The 14,311-nt window shown below is 45.3% G+C and overlaps 1 protein-coding gene across 3 annotated transcripts in view; it reads left to right on the top strand.

Moving 5' to 3' along the window:
• Positions 1 to 12,607, top strand: part of FAM171A1 (family with sequence similarity 171 member A1) — a 132,213-nt gene extending 119,606 nt beyond the window's left edge. For all 3 annotated transcript variants that reach the window (XM_025000718.2, NM_001102180.1, XM_025000719.2), the window contains 3 exon segments: positions 5,307 to 5,423; positions 8,787 to 8,901; positions 9,594 to 12,607. In XM_025000718.2, the coding sequence (XP_024856486.1) occupies positions 5,307 to 5,423; positions 8,787 to 8,901; positions 9,594 to 11,301 (1,940 nt within the window). In that variant the 3' untranslated portion in view covers positions 11,302 to 12,607.
• The last annotated feature ends 1,704 nt before the right edge of the window (positions 12,608 to 14,311 follow it).

Raw genomic sequence — 14,311 nt, 5'->3', positions numbered from 1 at the left:
CAAGGGCAGGTTGTTCACTTACAGTTTCCTTTTCAAAACCAATAGTGCTCCTCCTAACAGTCTTTTCTGCTTGTTACCAAATGCTGAGATGAGCTTGTGCAGCAGATAAAATAGAGGCGTCCAGGCAGAATAAGTGGGCCAGTCAGGAAAAGCAAGGAAAATCAGAACCCTGTCAGTCATATTCTAATGAGACATTATGTTTGGAGCTCTTTTTTCACATTTTAGAGTTCTTTTCCCTTTGAATCGCTATTTGTTTAAAATTTGAACTCTTCTTTATATTTTGCAAATAAAGGCTGGTTTCATTCCTGCTTGGTAACCAAGCAAGAAAGTGGCACCCCTGGTGATTGCTAAGAGATCCCATCAGACCTTATAAGCTAAATGCAAGGGGTATCTTTCTGAGCCTGTCAATTACTGTGTGTAATCAGCATTGTGGTTCAGTGCAGCTTCCAAGTAAAGACCTCATGGTGCTTATACCCACAAACCTTGCCAGCTGTATAGGTAACTAAAGTCTTTCTCCTTGAAAGGATCTCTGAATCTTTCCCTTGTATGAGGTTTCACTCTAGAGAATTCAGACGAAAACTGATCTGCGAGTGTGTGTTGAAGAAACCAAGTAGTAAACTTGGATTCACAGTATCTCAGTTCCACGTCTGGGTTCATCCGTCACGTGGCTACCTGTGGACTTTATTCTAGATGCAGTCTTCATGTAGCAGGTTATCTGGTTCCCTGGTGGGGATATGGGAGTTGGTGGCGGTGAGAGAGAAGAGCTGGTAAAAGCCCATAGGAAGGGCAGGGGAAGGAAGGGGAGGGAGGAAGTGGGAGAAGGAAGAAAAACACAGCCAGGGTTGAAACTGTTTAGTATTAGAGCAAACAACTTTGTTCCTCCGTAGGGACCTAAGGGCATCAATATTTAAGGACCAGCATCAGTTGATCATAACAATAACCCTGAATTACCATGAAAAAATCAAAATTATATTCTACTTTATGAGGCAGGAGTAAATGACACTTTTTAGAATTATAGAAAACTGCCTTTTCAAACTTTGGCAAATCTGACCCAAGTTCTATGAAAGAATAACTCCCAAACCATGTTTGGGAGATGTCCCGGGGGTTGTAGAGTGGGGGAGTTCTCGCCATCTGTTTGCAGAGAAGCTTGTCTTTTATCTGTTTATCTGTTTTATATACTAATTTCTTAATTGTCTTAATACAAAGATTCAATTAAAGAGAAAGAGTTCAAATGCTTTAAAAACAATTTGGAAGCTGATGATCTAGAAATTTTAGTACCGTGGGATTTCATTCCTCCGGTGATGCCAGAGAACGGCTCTCCCACCTTCACACACATGCAGCCTCCGTAGTTGGCACAGCACAGCGCTCCGTCAGCACAGAGACACAAGTAGCCACCAGCTCGCCTGCTCCTGACACCCACTGCACAGTCAGCCACCCTCCCTGGGCAATGGCCACATGCATGAAGGTGGCATGCATGGATCGTCCCCTGATCTGTCTGAGCAGCGCTGAGGTGCCCACAGGAACGGAAAGTCCTCACTCTTTGTACCCTGGCTGCAGGTCCAGCAGTCACATAACCCACTCAACAAAAGAGACTCTGCAGAGGTTGGTCTGTCCTGCCTCCATTCCAGGCACCGGCTTCCCATTCACGAGTACAAAAATCTCTTATGTGTGCAGTTCCTCAGGTGGGAAAACACCCTCATCCCACACCCTCAGGATTTCAGTGATGAGAAGCATATGTTTCTGGTACACAATTCATTAATTCTTGTGTTCCCTGCAGCCAGTTTCCTTCCGCAAAACACAGAAAGCTTGGAAATAGTTTTTGCCAATAACAGCATGATTGTTGAATCCTAAAATGGAGTCACCCTCTATTCACTGAACACGTGTACATTTTACGGAAAACTTAGTCCGAAATAAATGCTTCTTTCCCAGCTGGCTTTGTTCCCTCTGGTCAGAAAGAGAAGAATCCCAAGCTTAACTGCACTCCTGTAAGGAGATCTCTCCTGCCAACCACACCCAGCTTTTCACAGAAGGTCATCTGATATTATTTGGCAGGGGAGGAGGTTGCACGTCTGGCTTTCACACTCAAATACCACCGTGTTCCCACGCTGGGAATATTTCTGGGTGCTGAGAAGACAGAAGAAATAGGTTGATGGGACCTGGAAGGCCCCTACATGCAAGAGGGACTTAGGATAAACAGGATGTGACTTGAATCTTGAAGGATGGGTAAGCTTTTGGAAGAGAGGGAAACCATATGAGGTTGAAACAGTGGAGGGCAAAATCCTGGACTCGGGTAAAAGTGTCTGTTGGGAGGACCAACCTGGGAAGAACTAAGCGGGTGGAGAAGTGAGGGAGGGGCAGGCGGTCGGAACAGCTCTGACCTCACCTTTGTGCCTCCAAGGATGGGTCCTGGTGGCTTTTCATCGCTAACGGCACCGGGACCCCTGCGCCAGCCCTCCCCGGGCTCCCTCCCTCTTGTCCCTGGCATCACGCATCAAGCTTGCCCGGTACACTCTGCACCCCTCTGTGCTTCTGTTCCCTCCTCTTTCTCTCTGCTCGCCCCCACCCTCCACCCCCACGTGAAGTCCTGCCTGTTCGCCAGAGCCCACCTCATCCCCAGGGGGCATCCCTTCCTCACTGTGCTCCCAAAGCAGCTGGTGTTCTGCCTTCCTAGCTTTTCTGGCTCCCACCAGCATCATAGGCTCCAGTGCCTGTATGGTATGTGTGTGTGTGTGGGTGTGTGGGTGTGTCCACTCACTAGCCTTGTTCCTAGTGTAACTGGGAGACATTTTAAAAGTCCATTTCTGGGGAAAAAAAAAAAAAAAAAAGGGTCCATTCCCAAGACTTCTTGGTGGTCCAGTGGTTAAGACTCCACTCTCCTAATGCAGGGTCCCGAGGTTCGATCCCTGGTCAGGGAACTGGATCCCTTATGCCACAACTAAGACCTGGCTCAGCCAAATAAATGTGAAAAATAAAGTCCATTTCCAGTTGATGCGGCTGTGTTGCGCTGTAGAAAGCCAGGGCAACATAGCCATCCAGGTAGGTGGCTTTCCCCTGAGTGATCAACAGGAATTAGGACTCTGAGCCCCCATCTCTTTTCCTCTGGGTCCCTTTAGCCTAACCTCGTATCCGCTCCACTTGACGAGCAGTGACTCAAGAATCTAATCTGAGGGAAACTGCAAACCAAAGAATGCAGGCCGCTTCCTGGCTGATAGGAGATCCTGGCGGGGCTGCTCCTGTGGGAGAGCGTGTGGGAGTGGGGTGGGGTGTGTAAGTCATGAGCTAAACAGCGCGGGTTCCCCAGGGGAAAACCGGAAGCAGTGGCAAACAATCCCTTCTCTGCCTTCAGGCAGACTTTCTGACTCAACACAGAACCGCTTTAGCTGCATGTGTCACGTGCCCTGGTTTCCATTTCCTCAGCAGCTCCTGGAGTGAGTGTGTGAAGCTCAGAGTGGCTGGACCATCTCTGGCTTGATGCTCTTCAGCCAATGTATCCTCATACTTCATAGAGCTTCCAGCTTATTTTCTCGTCTAACTTGAAATCCTCCGGAGCCATGGTTCAGCCAGTTGCATGGGGAGGTCGGACAATACAAAGCACCCACTGATGCCTGGCCTCCCCCATCTTCCTTCTTTGTTCAACTCCTGTCTTTGAGGAAGAGGAGGAAGAAGGGTGAGGAGGGAAGAGGAGAAGGGGGGAAGAGGATGAGGAGGGGAAGAGGAGGAGGAGGGGAAAAGGAGGAGGAGGAAGGGAAGAGGAGGAGGAGGAAAGCTGGGGGGAGGAAGGAGGAGTAACATGGGGAGAGGGAGGGAGGGGAAGGGATGGGAGGCATGCTGGGGCACCTTTCCACCCAATACATTTGAATGTTGCTATGGCAACTGATAGGCCCTAGAAGCCCTGCCAAGTATTGTTTTTTTTCCCCTCGGAGGGGAAGGAAATCCACTCTCGCCACCTTGTGTGTGCATGCTAAGTTGCTTCAGTTGTATCAGAGTCTTCACAACCCTATGGCCTGTAGCCCACCAGGCTCTTCTGTCCATGGGATTCTCCAGGCAAGAACACTGGAGTGGGTTGCCATGCTCTCCTCCAGGGGATCTTCCCAACCCAGGGATGGAACTCGAGTCTCTTATGTCTCCTGCATTGGCAGGCAGGTTCTTTACCACTAGCACCATCTGGGAATCCCAGTGGTGTGTATATACCTAGGAAAGGCAGGGATTTGGAGACTGGAAGGTGGAATATTTGGTGCATAGCTGATAAATTTAGGCCTGGAGGGGACAGGAATCCACACATGGCCATTTCAGGGGGTGAGTGATCAATCATAGGGGGAGCTCTGTGTAAGTGACCCATATGTCTGGGCTGGTGGGTCCAGTGGGTGTGCGTGGGCTGGTGGGGGCCCTAGCCAGCACTCTCCCTGGGAACCTTACAAAGTGAAAATGTTGCAAATGCTGGCAAGTTCAGTCGGGAATGCAGCAGGGCAGAGTAGAGGAAATAGCACCAACCTTGAGGACAGACAGACCTACTCTGCCCCTGCTTTGCTCTCTACCCCTGGGACAGCTCAGAAGAATTCCATGTCTCACCAGTCTCCAGTGTCTAAAAGGGGAAAACGAGTCCTCTTCTGTAGAGTCGTTGTGAAACTACTGATAACATGTATAAAGCATGTCGCTGTGACGAGCCAGCACACAGTAGGTGCTCACTAGTGTGAAATACTCTTTAAAGTATTAACTGAAAGGCAGCACGGACCTGGACTCACTCGGTGTCTCTCAACATCAGAGCCAACTGGAAGCTTCATAAACTACTCACCTAAGCCAGGCTTCTGGGTTAGAATTGGCAAAGATGGGACCAAAGAGTCTCTCTCTATATATATTTTTAAACTTCCTGAAGCAACTCTGATCGCACCAGTCTGCAATTCCAAATAGAAAATCCGTTTACTTGCTTGAGGATAAGGAATATAAACAGGACTGGAGTTTCCCCTCCCACCTACCCTTTCTATGCTGCCTTTATTCTGCTTCTAAATTCCAAAGGCTTCTGGAGGAGATGGGCCATGGTGACAGACGAGTAAACTCCAAAGGCTTCTGCTAAAATTATCTGTGTTTGGAAGCAGGGACGTGTGATACAGTGGCTGAGAGTAATGTAATCAGGAAGGCCAGGAAAAACGCTTTCCTGAAAGCTAGACGCAGTTGCTCCACAAGAGTTGGACCGTTTGGCTCTCTGATGGGTTCTAAATGGGAAACTTAAGGCGGTTTGTACCATGTGCTTAAGCCTTAACTAGGAGTTCCGCGTGCATCTGGCTGAAGTCTTTTTCCACATCCCACAGGAACGTGGCTGAAGAGCGGTCTTGGCCTCGTGCACCAGGAAGGCAGTCAGCTGACGTGGACATACATCGCCCCTCAGCTGGGGTACTGGGTGGCTGCCATGTCTCCTCCCAACCCAGGTAACAGAGTCCCCAACACCTGAAGGCAACCAGTTTTTTTTGACGGTTCAGGCTACCTGTGCTTTTGAAAGTGACTTCAGCAGAGAGATCGCATCTTTTTAAAACATGGTTGAACGTGTGAAAAATCAAATGATGAGAAGAAGGTATTTGGTGGGGGTGGGGGAGTTCTGGTTGGCACTGCCCCATCCAGGGTAAGAATAATGCAAAGAAAATAGTCCTGTCTCGAATCTGTTCTGCTCACACAGCTGCCATAGGGAATTCTTAATCTAAAGCCCACAGAAGTGGTTCAGACCTCCTCCCTAATTCCTGAAACAGCTGTGGCCTGGTAGAAGAGAGGACGTAGGAAAAGGCGCTCATTAGAGGGAGCAGCAGCAAGTCACTGTGGAAGGCTTCCTGGGGCAAAAATCTCAACTGGGCATTTCTGAAAGGTTTAAAAGCAAACCTGTTGTTTTATGTCTAAAAGAATATTCCTCCACTCAGGATAGATGAATTAATTCATATTTTCCCCTAAAATTTAATTTCACCAATATTTTCACCGAAAGTGTAAATTTATTTTTAAACCTAACCACCCTGATTTATCCCTGTGAGTATTCTAGAATTGTTTTGTTTTGTTTTGTTTTTTCAAAATAGTTACCTTAGGAGAAGTCTTTCCAGTGCTGGCTTCCATTACTCACAATGCCTTGCCTTTAGACTCTGTCTCCTTTGGACTGCTGTCCTTAGTGAAACTCTTCATGGGTGGCCAGTCTTCATGCTCAGAGTTTCCAAGGGTTCCTTTGTTGATTTTTCTTAGACATATCTAAAATGCACCGATCGCCAAGATTGGTGAATAAAGTAAGTAGTTGAGCTAGGTCAAAATGCTGGGGATTTCCCTGGTGGTGCAGTGGTGAAGACTTCACCTTCCAATGCAGGAGTGCACATTTGACCCCTGGTCAGGGAGCTAAGAGCCCCCATTCCTCAGGGCCAAAAAGCCAAAACATAGATTGTAATATTGTAAAAAATTCAATATCAACATTAAAAATGGTCGGCCTCAAAAAATAAAATAAAAATAAATTTTAAATCTTTATTTAAAAAGATGTGCTATGATTAAAAGCTGACCCTTGTCAATTAACCAGGAAGGCAGTTCCAAAATGGAAGTACAAAATATTTTATCACTGGAATGAACACTTAGGACTCCCAAAGTAACTGATTTGAGAGAGGCCAACCCAAGATGGGTGTTGAAAAATCTGTTGCCTTTACTTTATAGTCCCACCCTGAGAAAACGTACACTTCACATCTAGGTTTTAAGAGAATGCGTTTCCCTTTACTGTATTGTTCTTGTAGCCATGTGGGCATGAAGTGAGTACATAAATGTCCCAGTCTCCAAATTTGAAGTGTCTAGAATATGATTATGAGTAAAGAAAGAAAGTCCTTAAAAACCAAAGCCTGTGCATTAGAGTTAAATTTTATTTTAGATCTATTTCCAAGAACCCTGATGATGTGTTATGTGACAGATTAATAGCTACTTCTGTAAAGAAGAGAGAGAACTAGATACTAGATGTAGGTTGACCCAAGCTTGCTGAGGAGCAACGAAGGAAGAGACAAAAAGCCATAAAAACATATATAGTATAAACCCTGGTGGCATTTAATGTAGAAATACATATACTGGTAATCTCACAGGATATGTATTTATCATCACTTTTATTAAAACAAATCACAGCAATGCTGTGCTTTCACGAACCCGAAACCAACAAGAAAATAATAGAGTTTTCTCTTTCATTCTCTGTTTAAGAAGGAAATGAGGGAAATCTTTATAAAGATTTCCATTTAGCAGAAGATATTTGGTTGGCCAAAAAGTTCATTCAGGTTTTCCCATACCATCTTAGGGAAAACCCTAAAGGAACTTTTTGGCCAACTCAATAAAATAATAACATTTTGGGTACTTTAAAGGACTGAACTTCCATTATTTGGAAGTTATTTTTTTGTGTATCTCAGATTTCTTGGTGACCCCTGCCAAGGTATTACCTGTGTTTGTGGGGTTGCTCTGTGTTAAAAAAAAAAAATTTTTTTTCTCTGAACAATTAAGGCTGTAAACAGTTAAGGCCATTGTGGTCAGTAATTTTTCCAACTTTTTTAAATATTCACTTTCACCCCATTGAAATGATTAATAATTGGGAAAGGATGATGTTGTCTTTTGAACATAAGTAATGTCACTATTTTCAAAAATCAACAAGTCTCCTTGGGTTTATCTAGCTTAAGAGACTTATCTCCTAAAGATTAGAAAGAAATGTATCCCTTAAAATATCAAAAATCAATGAATAAGTGGGTCTTTATGGTGTTTAATAATCATAACAATGCTCCTGTGATGTTATATGTAATAACTATTCCTTCCTTCCCATCTTTTGGAGCACTGTCAGCATACTTAGACACCAGTAAGTGCCCAAACATTGTAATTTGGGGGAGATTTTCGTTATTGCTGTCAATCCCTTGTTAGCAATGTTAAGACAGATTCTTACTGCTATTGAACATAAGGAGTAAGTTAAAGTACCTCTTGGGATTCTTCCCAAGGTAAATTAAAGAGAAAATAGGTTTAATTCTGATCACCTTGTCTGTAAGTTCTGGAGAGGTCTGTGGCCACATCAGGTTAGCCATTTTGAAAAGATACTAGAAAGATGTTATTTTTTTTAATAGGAGGCATTTTAGAAACACATGATGTCCCTGTAATAGGCTGTAGATTTTTTTAAGTCATAGTAAATTTATTTCATACACTTCAACTTATTTGTTAAGGCCAAGGGCTCAGTACATAGTAATCATTGCCCAGGGAAAGTGTGAGTAAAATTTCATGTTTTGATTTGTTTTTTCCTTCTGCAGTGTCATAAAATCCCCAGGTCTTCATGCCATGTCTCTGAGTGGATGAGTCCCATTCATGATATGATGATCATGTATCTAGTTTTCTTATATTCAAAGGTCATGTATTTAGAATGATGAACATGGTACTAAATGCAGCTATCTTCTTGACTAAGGAGGGACCGTGGATGCTACATACAGAATTTGAGTATTCACAGTGCTCTGGTGATGGTTTGGGAAATCCCTTTCCATTGAGGGGAATTTGGGTGATGCTGCAGGCACAACATCTAAAGGATGTTTGCATCTGGCCCCCGTTCCACACTTCAGCCAATAAGAATAAGAAAAAAGGGACTTCCCTGGTGGGCCAGTGGTTAAGACTTCACACTCTCATTGCCGAGGGCCCGTGTTCAATCCCTAGGTTGGGGAACTAACATCCCACATGACACATGGCCAAAAACAAAGAAGAATAAGAAAAACATTATGCTCTCTTTTTAGTGAAAGGTGTTCACAAATCTAAAATGCCCTTTTCTGACCTTCCAGGTCCGGTTGTTACACAGGACATCACCACGTATCACACAGTCTTTCTTTTGGCCATCTTGGGAGGAATGGCTTTCATTCTTTTGGTTTTGCTGTGTCTCCTTTTATATTATTGCAGGTAAAGTTTTATCATTGGGGCTTTTTTTTAACTTGGAATTTCTTGCACAAATATTGATATCGAGGTCCTTTTCTGAGTTGAGGTACTTTATTTCTCATAACAATGTATCCAAGGGTCTTCCCTGGCGGTCCAGTGGGTCAGACTCTGAGTATCCAATACAGGTAGCACAGGTTCGATCCCTGTTTAAGGATCTAAGATCCCATATTGCCACATAGTGCAGCCAATAAATAAATATTTTTAAAAATTTGTTGGGCAAGAACTGAATATCTGTCATATAAGTTGCAAACAAAGTGGGATATTACACTGTGAGTAATGTCTTTTTTAGAGGAGTCATAAAAAAATAAGCTCAACAGTTGTCACAGTTCCCTCAGAATAGTCCTAAGTGGTAATCAAGAGATGATATTCTCAAGGACAGAGCCAAACTTTTCTTACTGTGATGCCTCATCTGATTGACTTGCGAGAATATTTATTGTTGACTCTGCTTTTGAATGAATAATGTGGATGCACTTGGGGTACAGTCTGCAGATTTCAGCCCTCAGCGTCAAAACAAGGCTGAGGGTATAGGGTGAGAAGGCTTCTGGCTGCTGATTAGTGTTGTCTTGTTTCTTCCTGTGGGAACTGAGAATTAGGTTTAGGCTAGAACCCTAACTGTTCTGAGATATTAATCTTGGGGTTTGTATCTTTGATCACAGGCGGAAGTGCTTGAAACCCCGCCAGCACCATAGAAAACTGCAACTTCCCGCCACCCTGGAGAGTTCCAAAAGGGATCAATCTACTTCCATGTCACACATCAACCTGTTGTTTTCTCGTCGGGAATCAGAATTCCCCGGTCCACTCTCTGTCACCAGCCAGGGCCGCCCCCCGGATGCCCCAGGCTCAAAGGAGCTGATGAGTGGAGTCCATTTAGAGATGATGTCTTCCAACGGAGAGGTGGACATGCACACACCCATGCTGAAGCTCTCCTACAGCACCTCCCAGGAGTTCAGCTCCCGGGAGGAACTCCTGTCTCATAAGGAAGAGGACAAAAGCCAAATCTCCTTTGACAACCTGACACCGAGTGGGACGTTGGGAAAAGACTACCATAAGTCGGTGGAGATCTTCCCCTTAAAGGCTAGGAAACCTATGGAAAGGGAAGGCTACGAGTCCTCTGGCAACAGTGATTACAGAAGGAGTTACAACGCCATGCTCTCGCAGCCTTTATTCGAAAAGCAGGACAGAGAGAGTCAGGCCTCCGTGACCCACATTTCCACAGGAAGTAAGCTCACCATTCAGGAACACATGTACCCCGCGCCTTCATCTCCGGAGAAAGACCAGCTGCTGGAGCGCAGACCTACTGAATGTATGATGTCGCGATCCGTGGACCACCTGGAAAGACCTACCTCTTTCCCGCGACCCGGCCAGCTGATCTGCTGTAGTTCCGTGGACCAGGTCAACGACAGCGTTTACAGGAAAGTATTACCCGCCTTGGTCATCCCGGCTCATTACATGAAACTCCCAGGGGACCATTCGTACGTGGGCCAGCCCCTGGTCGTCCCAGCCGACCCGCAGCTGGAGATCGAAAGGCTGCAGGCCGAGCTATCCAGCCCGCATGCAGGGATCTTCCCACACCCCTCCGCGCAGATCCAAGCGCAGCCCCTCTCTTGCCAGGCCATCTCGCAGCAGCACCTGCAGGACACGGGCGCCCGGGAGTGGACCCCGCAGAGCGCATCCATGTCGGAGTCGCTCTCCATCCCAGCATCTCTGAACGACGCGGCCTTGGCTCAGATGAACAGCGAGGTCCAGCTCCTGACAGAAAAGGCGCTGCTGGAACTCGGGGGTGGGAAGCCCCTTCCCCACCCCCGGGCCTGGTTCGTCTCCCTGGACGGCCGGTCCAACGCGCACGTCAGACATTCCTACATTGATCTCCAAAGAGCAGGGAGGAACGGAAGCAATGATGCCAGTTTGGATTCTGGCGTGGATATGAATGAACCAAAATCCGCCCGGAAGGGAAGAGGAGACCCCTCGACTCTGCCGCAGAGCCACCCACCCGTCCAGGAACATCCGCAGAAGGAGTCGAGGGCCGCGGACAGCTCGGCCTACACGCAGCTCGTGTACCTGGAGGACATGGACCAGAGCGGCAGCGAAGGCGGCACCACGGCCGGGACACCAGAGGACAGTGCTCTGCGGTGCCTGCTGGACGGCTCCAGCCGGAGGAGCGGCGGCCAGCTGCCCAGCCTGCAGGAGGAGACGACGAAGCGAATTTCGGACGTTGCCCCTGAGCCAGCGGCCAGTCCCGACCAGAGGAGATCCGCTCCACAGGATGAGGAAGACGACGAGGACGATGACGACCAGGGAGAAGACAAGAAGAGCCCGTGGCAGAAACGGGAGGAGAGACCCTTGATGGCATTCAACATCAAATGAGCGGTCCAGAGCCACCCAACCCGGGACCAGATCCAGTTGCCAAAAATTCTTTCTTAAGGAAGCGCTTACCTGTGTGTGGAGGAAGTCGAGCTACGTCTGCCGTGGGCAGTGGACTTTTTTCTGCAGTTACCCTGTTCGCTGTCTAAGTGTTAGAGAGGAAGTCAAGTTCTTACTCAGAAGAAAGGATGATGATACAGGATGCCTCGCCTCCAGGAAGAGGGCTGAACGTAGTGTCTGTCTGAATGTCAGTGTCGTTCCCCGGACTTGATGTGTCCACCCTGGAGGACACTGAAAAACCACACGTGATGTCCTGATGTCACTAGGTTCTGATGATAACCTCAGTTCTCCTCCAGATTCTGGGAACAGAAGAAACTCTTTTTGCATTGCTTGAATCCATTTTATCATGATAATGCTCCTGTGAAATTATTATTGAGAAATTAGCTTGGCACTTAGTGTCTGGAGGTATGCATTATCTCAAAGGAAAACTATGCATCGCTGCTTCGTGGTCTTACTTTGCTTAGGTTTTTGCTTTGGTTAGATTTCGTTTCTGATTTGCTTTTTACAGATAAACACACACACACACACACACACACACACAATTAGGTTGTAAGGATTTAATTCCTTCCTTGTCACCTGTTCTGCTTCTCGGTGGTTTATTTCAATATCACCTTTCAGGAACTTCTGAGTGTCACCTCTTAACATCCAAGCCTTTTAATGAAATAGTACTGAAGTTTTTAATCAGCTGCCAGTCCTTCAATTCTGGTCCCATTAACTCCAAGTGCCTTTTTTACAGTGACGACAGACAGTCCCTTACTTTGCTTTTTTTGTTTGTTTTTCTTAACTTCTTTGATTGAACTGCCTGGATTTTATAAAGTTATTAAACGATCCCCTTTTCTTTCAACTGCATGCTGCCAAGTGCCCATTTGTGCTCAGAATTCTCATTTCAGCTCAGTGTACTCTCTCGTCCTCACGTGTGACGTGGATTCTGTTTAGCTAAGCTAGCCTAGAGGACACTTTAGTGATCCCCTCCCCCACGCCACCCCTTTGACCACTAGGCACCATTATGGTTTTATTGGCTGTTTGTATATACGGTTACGTATTAATTCTGAAATCCTATGGGCTGATCTTGCTCACCAAACACGGAGTATGGGCTGAGCAAGTAGACTGAATGTGACTATTAAACAAATCTTATGTACTATCCAAAAGTGCCAGAATGACTCTTCTGTGCATTCTCCTTAAAGAGCTGCTTGATTATCCAAAAATGAAAACTCAGAATAAACTCTGAAGGAAAAAAAAAAAAAAAAAACCCTATCTTGTGGTTCTTTTCATTCATTCTGGGCCATTATTGGTTATAGAGTTGCCATTAAGAATTCTCTTTTCATTCCTAGGGAGTCTGAAAGGGCAGTTGTTGAACTTACATTCAAAGGCTAACCTATGGTGGGGAGAGATAAATTGGGAGATTGGGATTGACATATACACACTGCTAAATATAAAACAGAAAACTGTAAGGACCTACTGTGTAGCACAGGGAGCTCTTCTCAATACTCTGGGAAAAGAATCTAAAAAAGAATGGAGATATATATATATGTGTGTATATATATAACTGATTCACTTTGCTGTACACCTAAAACTATCACAATAAATCAACTATACACCAATAAAAATTAAACAAAAGAAACTAACACATAAGACACCTAGGAATTGACACGTGGTTAAATCATAAAAGCCCAGCTTGCTGTTCAGTTTCATTCAAGAAAACAAGGTAACATTTTATTGTGTTTCCATACTTTACAAGAAACTGGTGTGTTCTTTTCTTTTCAGTATTGATCCAGCGTCAAAAAGATGTCATTCAAATGATCAGAACCATCCCAGATGTGTGAAAACTATTCATCAAAACCATTCATGGAATCATCAATGTAGAACAAATCAGTGGAAATAAGTAAAGCAAACTAGTTTTGTTATAAAATCTTTAGTCATGAATTCCACAAGGCAGAAAACAAGTCAAGCTGATTTTTATGATTTTAAATTCTCAAATGTCGATGTTTAGTATTTTGCTTTTAAAACGGTTGAGAGATTTCCTGACAGTGTTTTGAAGTATCTGAACAGATGCGAATCTGTGGTTTAACAAGTCGGGGACTGTTTAGAAGTGAACATTCTCACCAGTAGGTGGCAGGTGAACCCTGGCAGACACCATTAAGACTCCAGGTAAGCACCATTTGTCAATTACCCTCCAAAGAAGTGGCCTCTGGAAGAATACTAGAGCAGACATAGGTGATGGGGGAATGCCAAGAGGTCCCCACCCATTTGTCGCTCAACCTGCAGTGCTGCCAGTCATAATCTCCTTAAAGCATTAGTAACAAGAAGAACTTCACTTACAATGCATGTTACCTGTGTAACACATTACCTGTCGGTGCTAATGATGTGAGATTCAGCAGGAAGATTGGGGTAGGGGGGCTTTCCTGATTCCTTTTCGTTAGGCAGGATAATGAAAAGTGTGGAGCAGCCAGCCATAAGCATGAGACTGTTCCTGGAAAGACAAGGCCGTGTATTTGCCAAAGGGAAATTGATTCTGCCAAAGATGAAGCTCACTCATCTTACACTGATCCAAAAAGAGGCTCAGAGGCTAACTTTTTTGCTCAAGGAGCCAACTTTGCTCACCAGACTCGAATTTTCTGGAAAGAGCACCCTAAGTGTGTGGACTTTAAACAGTGTATTTATCTTATCACAGAGTTCCAGGTCAGTTATATTGCGTGAAGAACTAAAGCCGTCAAAGGCACCTTGCTTCTGCCACCTAGTGGTGACTTTTCACCTGCATCTTAAGGAGACTAGACAAATAGCTCTCTTCTGGAAAGACAGGTGAGTGTGCATCTAAGATGCAGCGGGCGCTGCTTCTGTCTCCCAGGTGAGATGAGTGAGATCTGGCTGATGTTTGTTGAATCTCTACCTGGAAACATTATGTTGGAAACAATGCATTCAATTGTCAAAATCTTGTGGGGTTTATTCTTTATTT

The sequence above is a fragment of the Bos taurus genome, chromosome 13 (genome assembly GCF_002263795.3).
Source record: "Bos taurus isolate L1 Dominette 01449 registration number 42190680 breed Hereford chromosome 13, ARS-UCD2.0, whole genome shotgun sequence".
Taxonomy (NCBI): Eukaryota; Metazoa; Chordata; class Mammalia; order Artiodactyla; family Bovidae; genus Bos; species Bos taurus.
The sequence above is the reverse complement of the archived record's forward strand: the minus strand, read 5'-3'. Positions and strand labels throughout refer to the sequence as shown.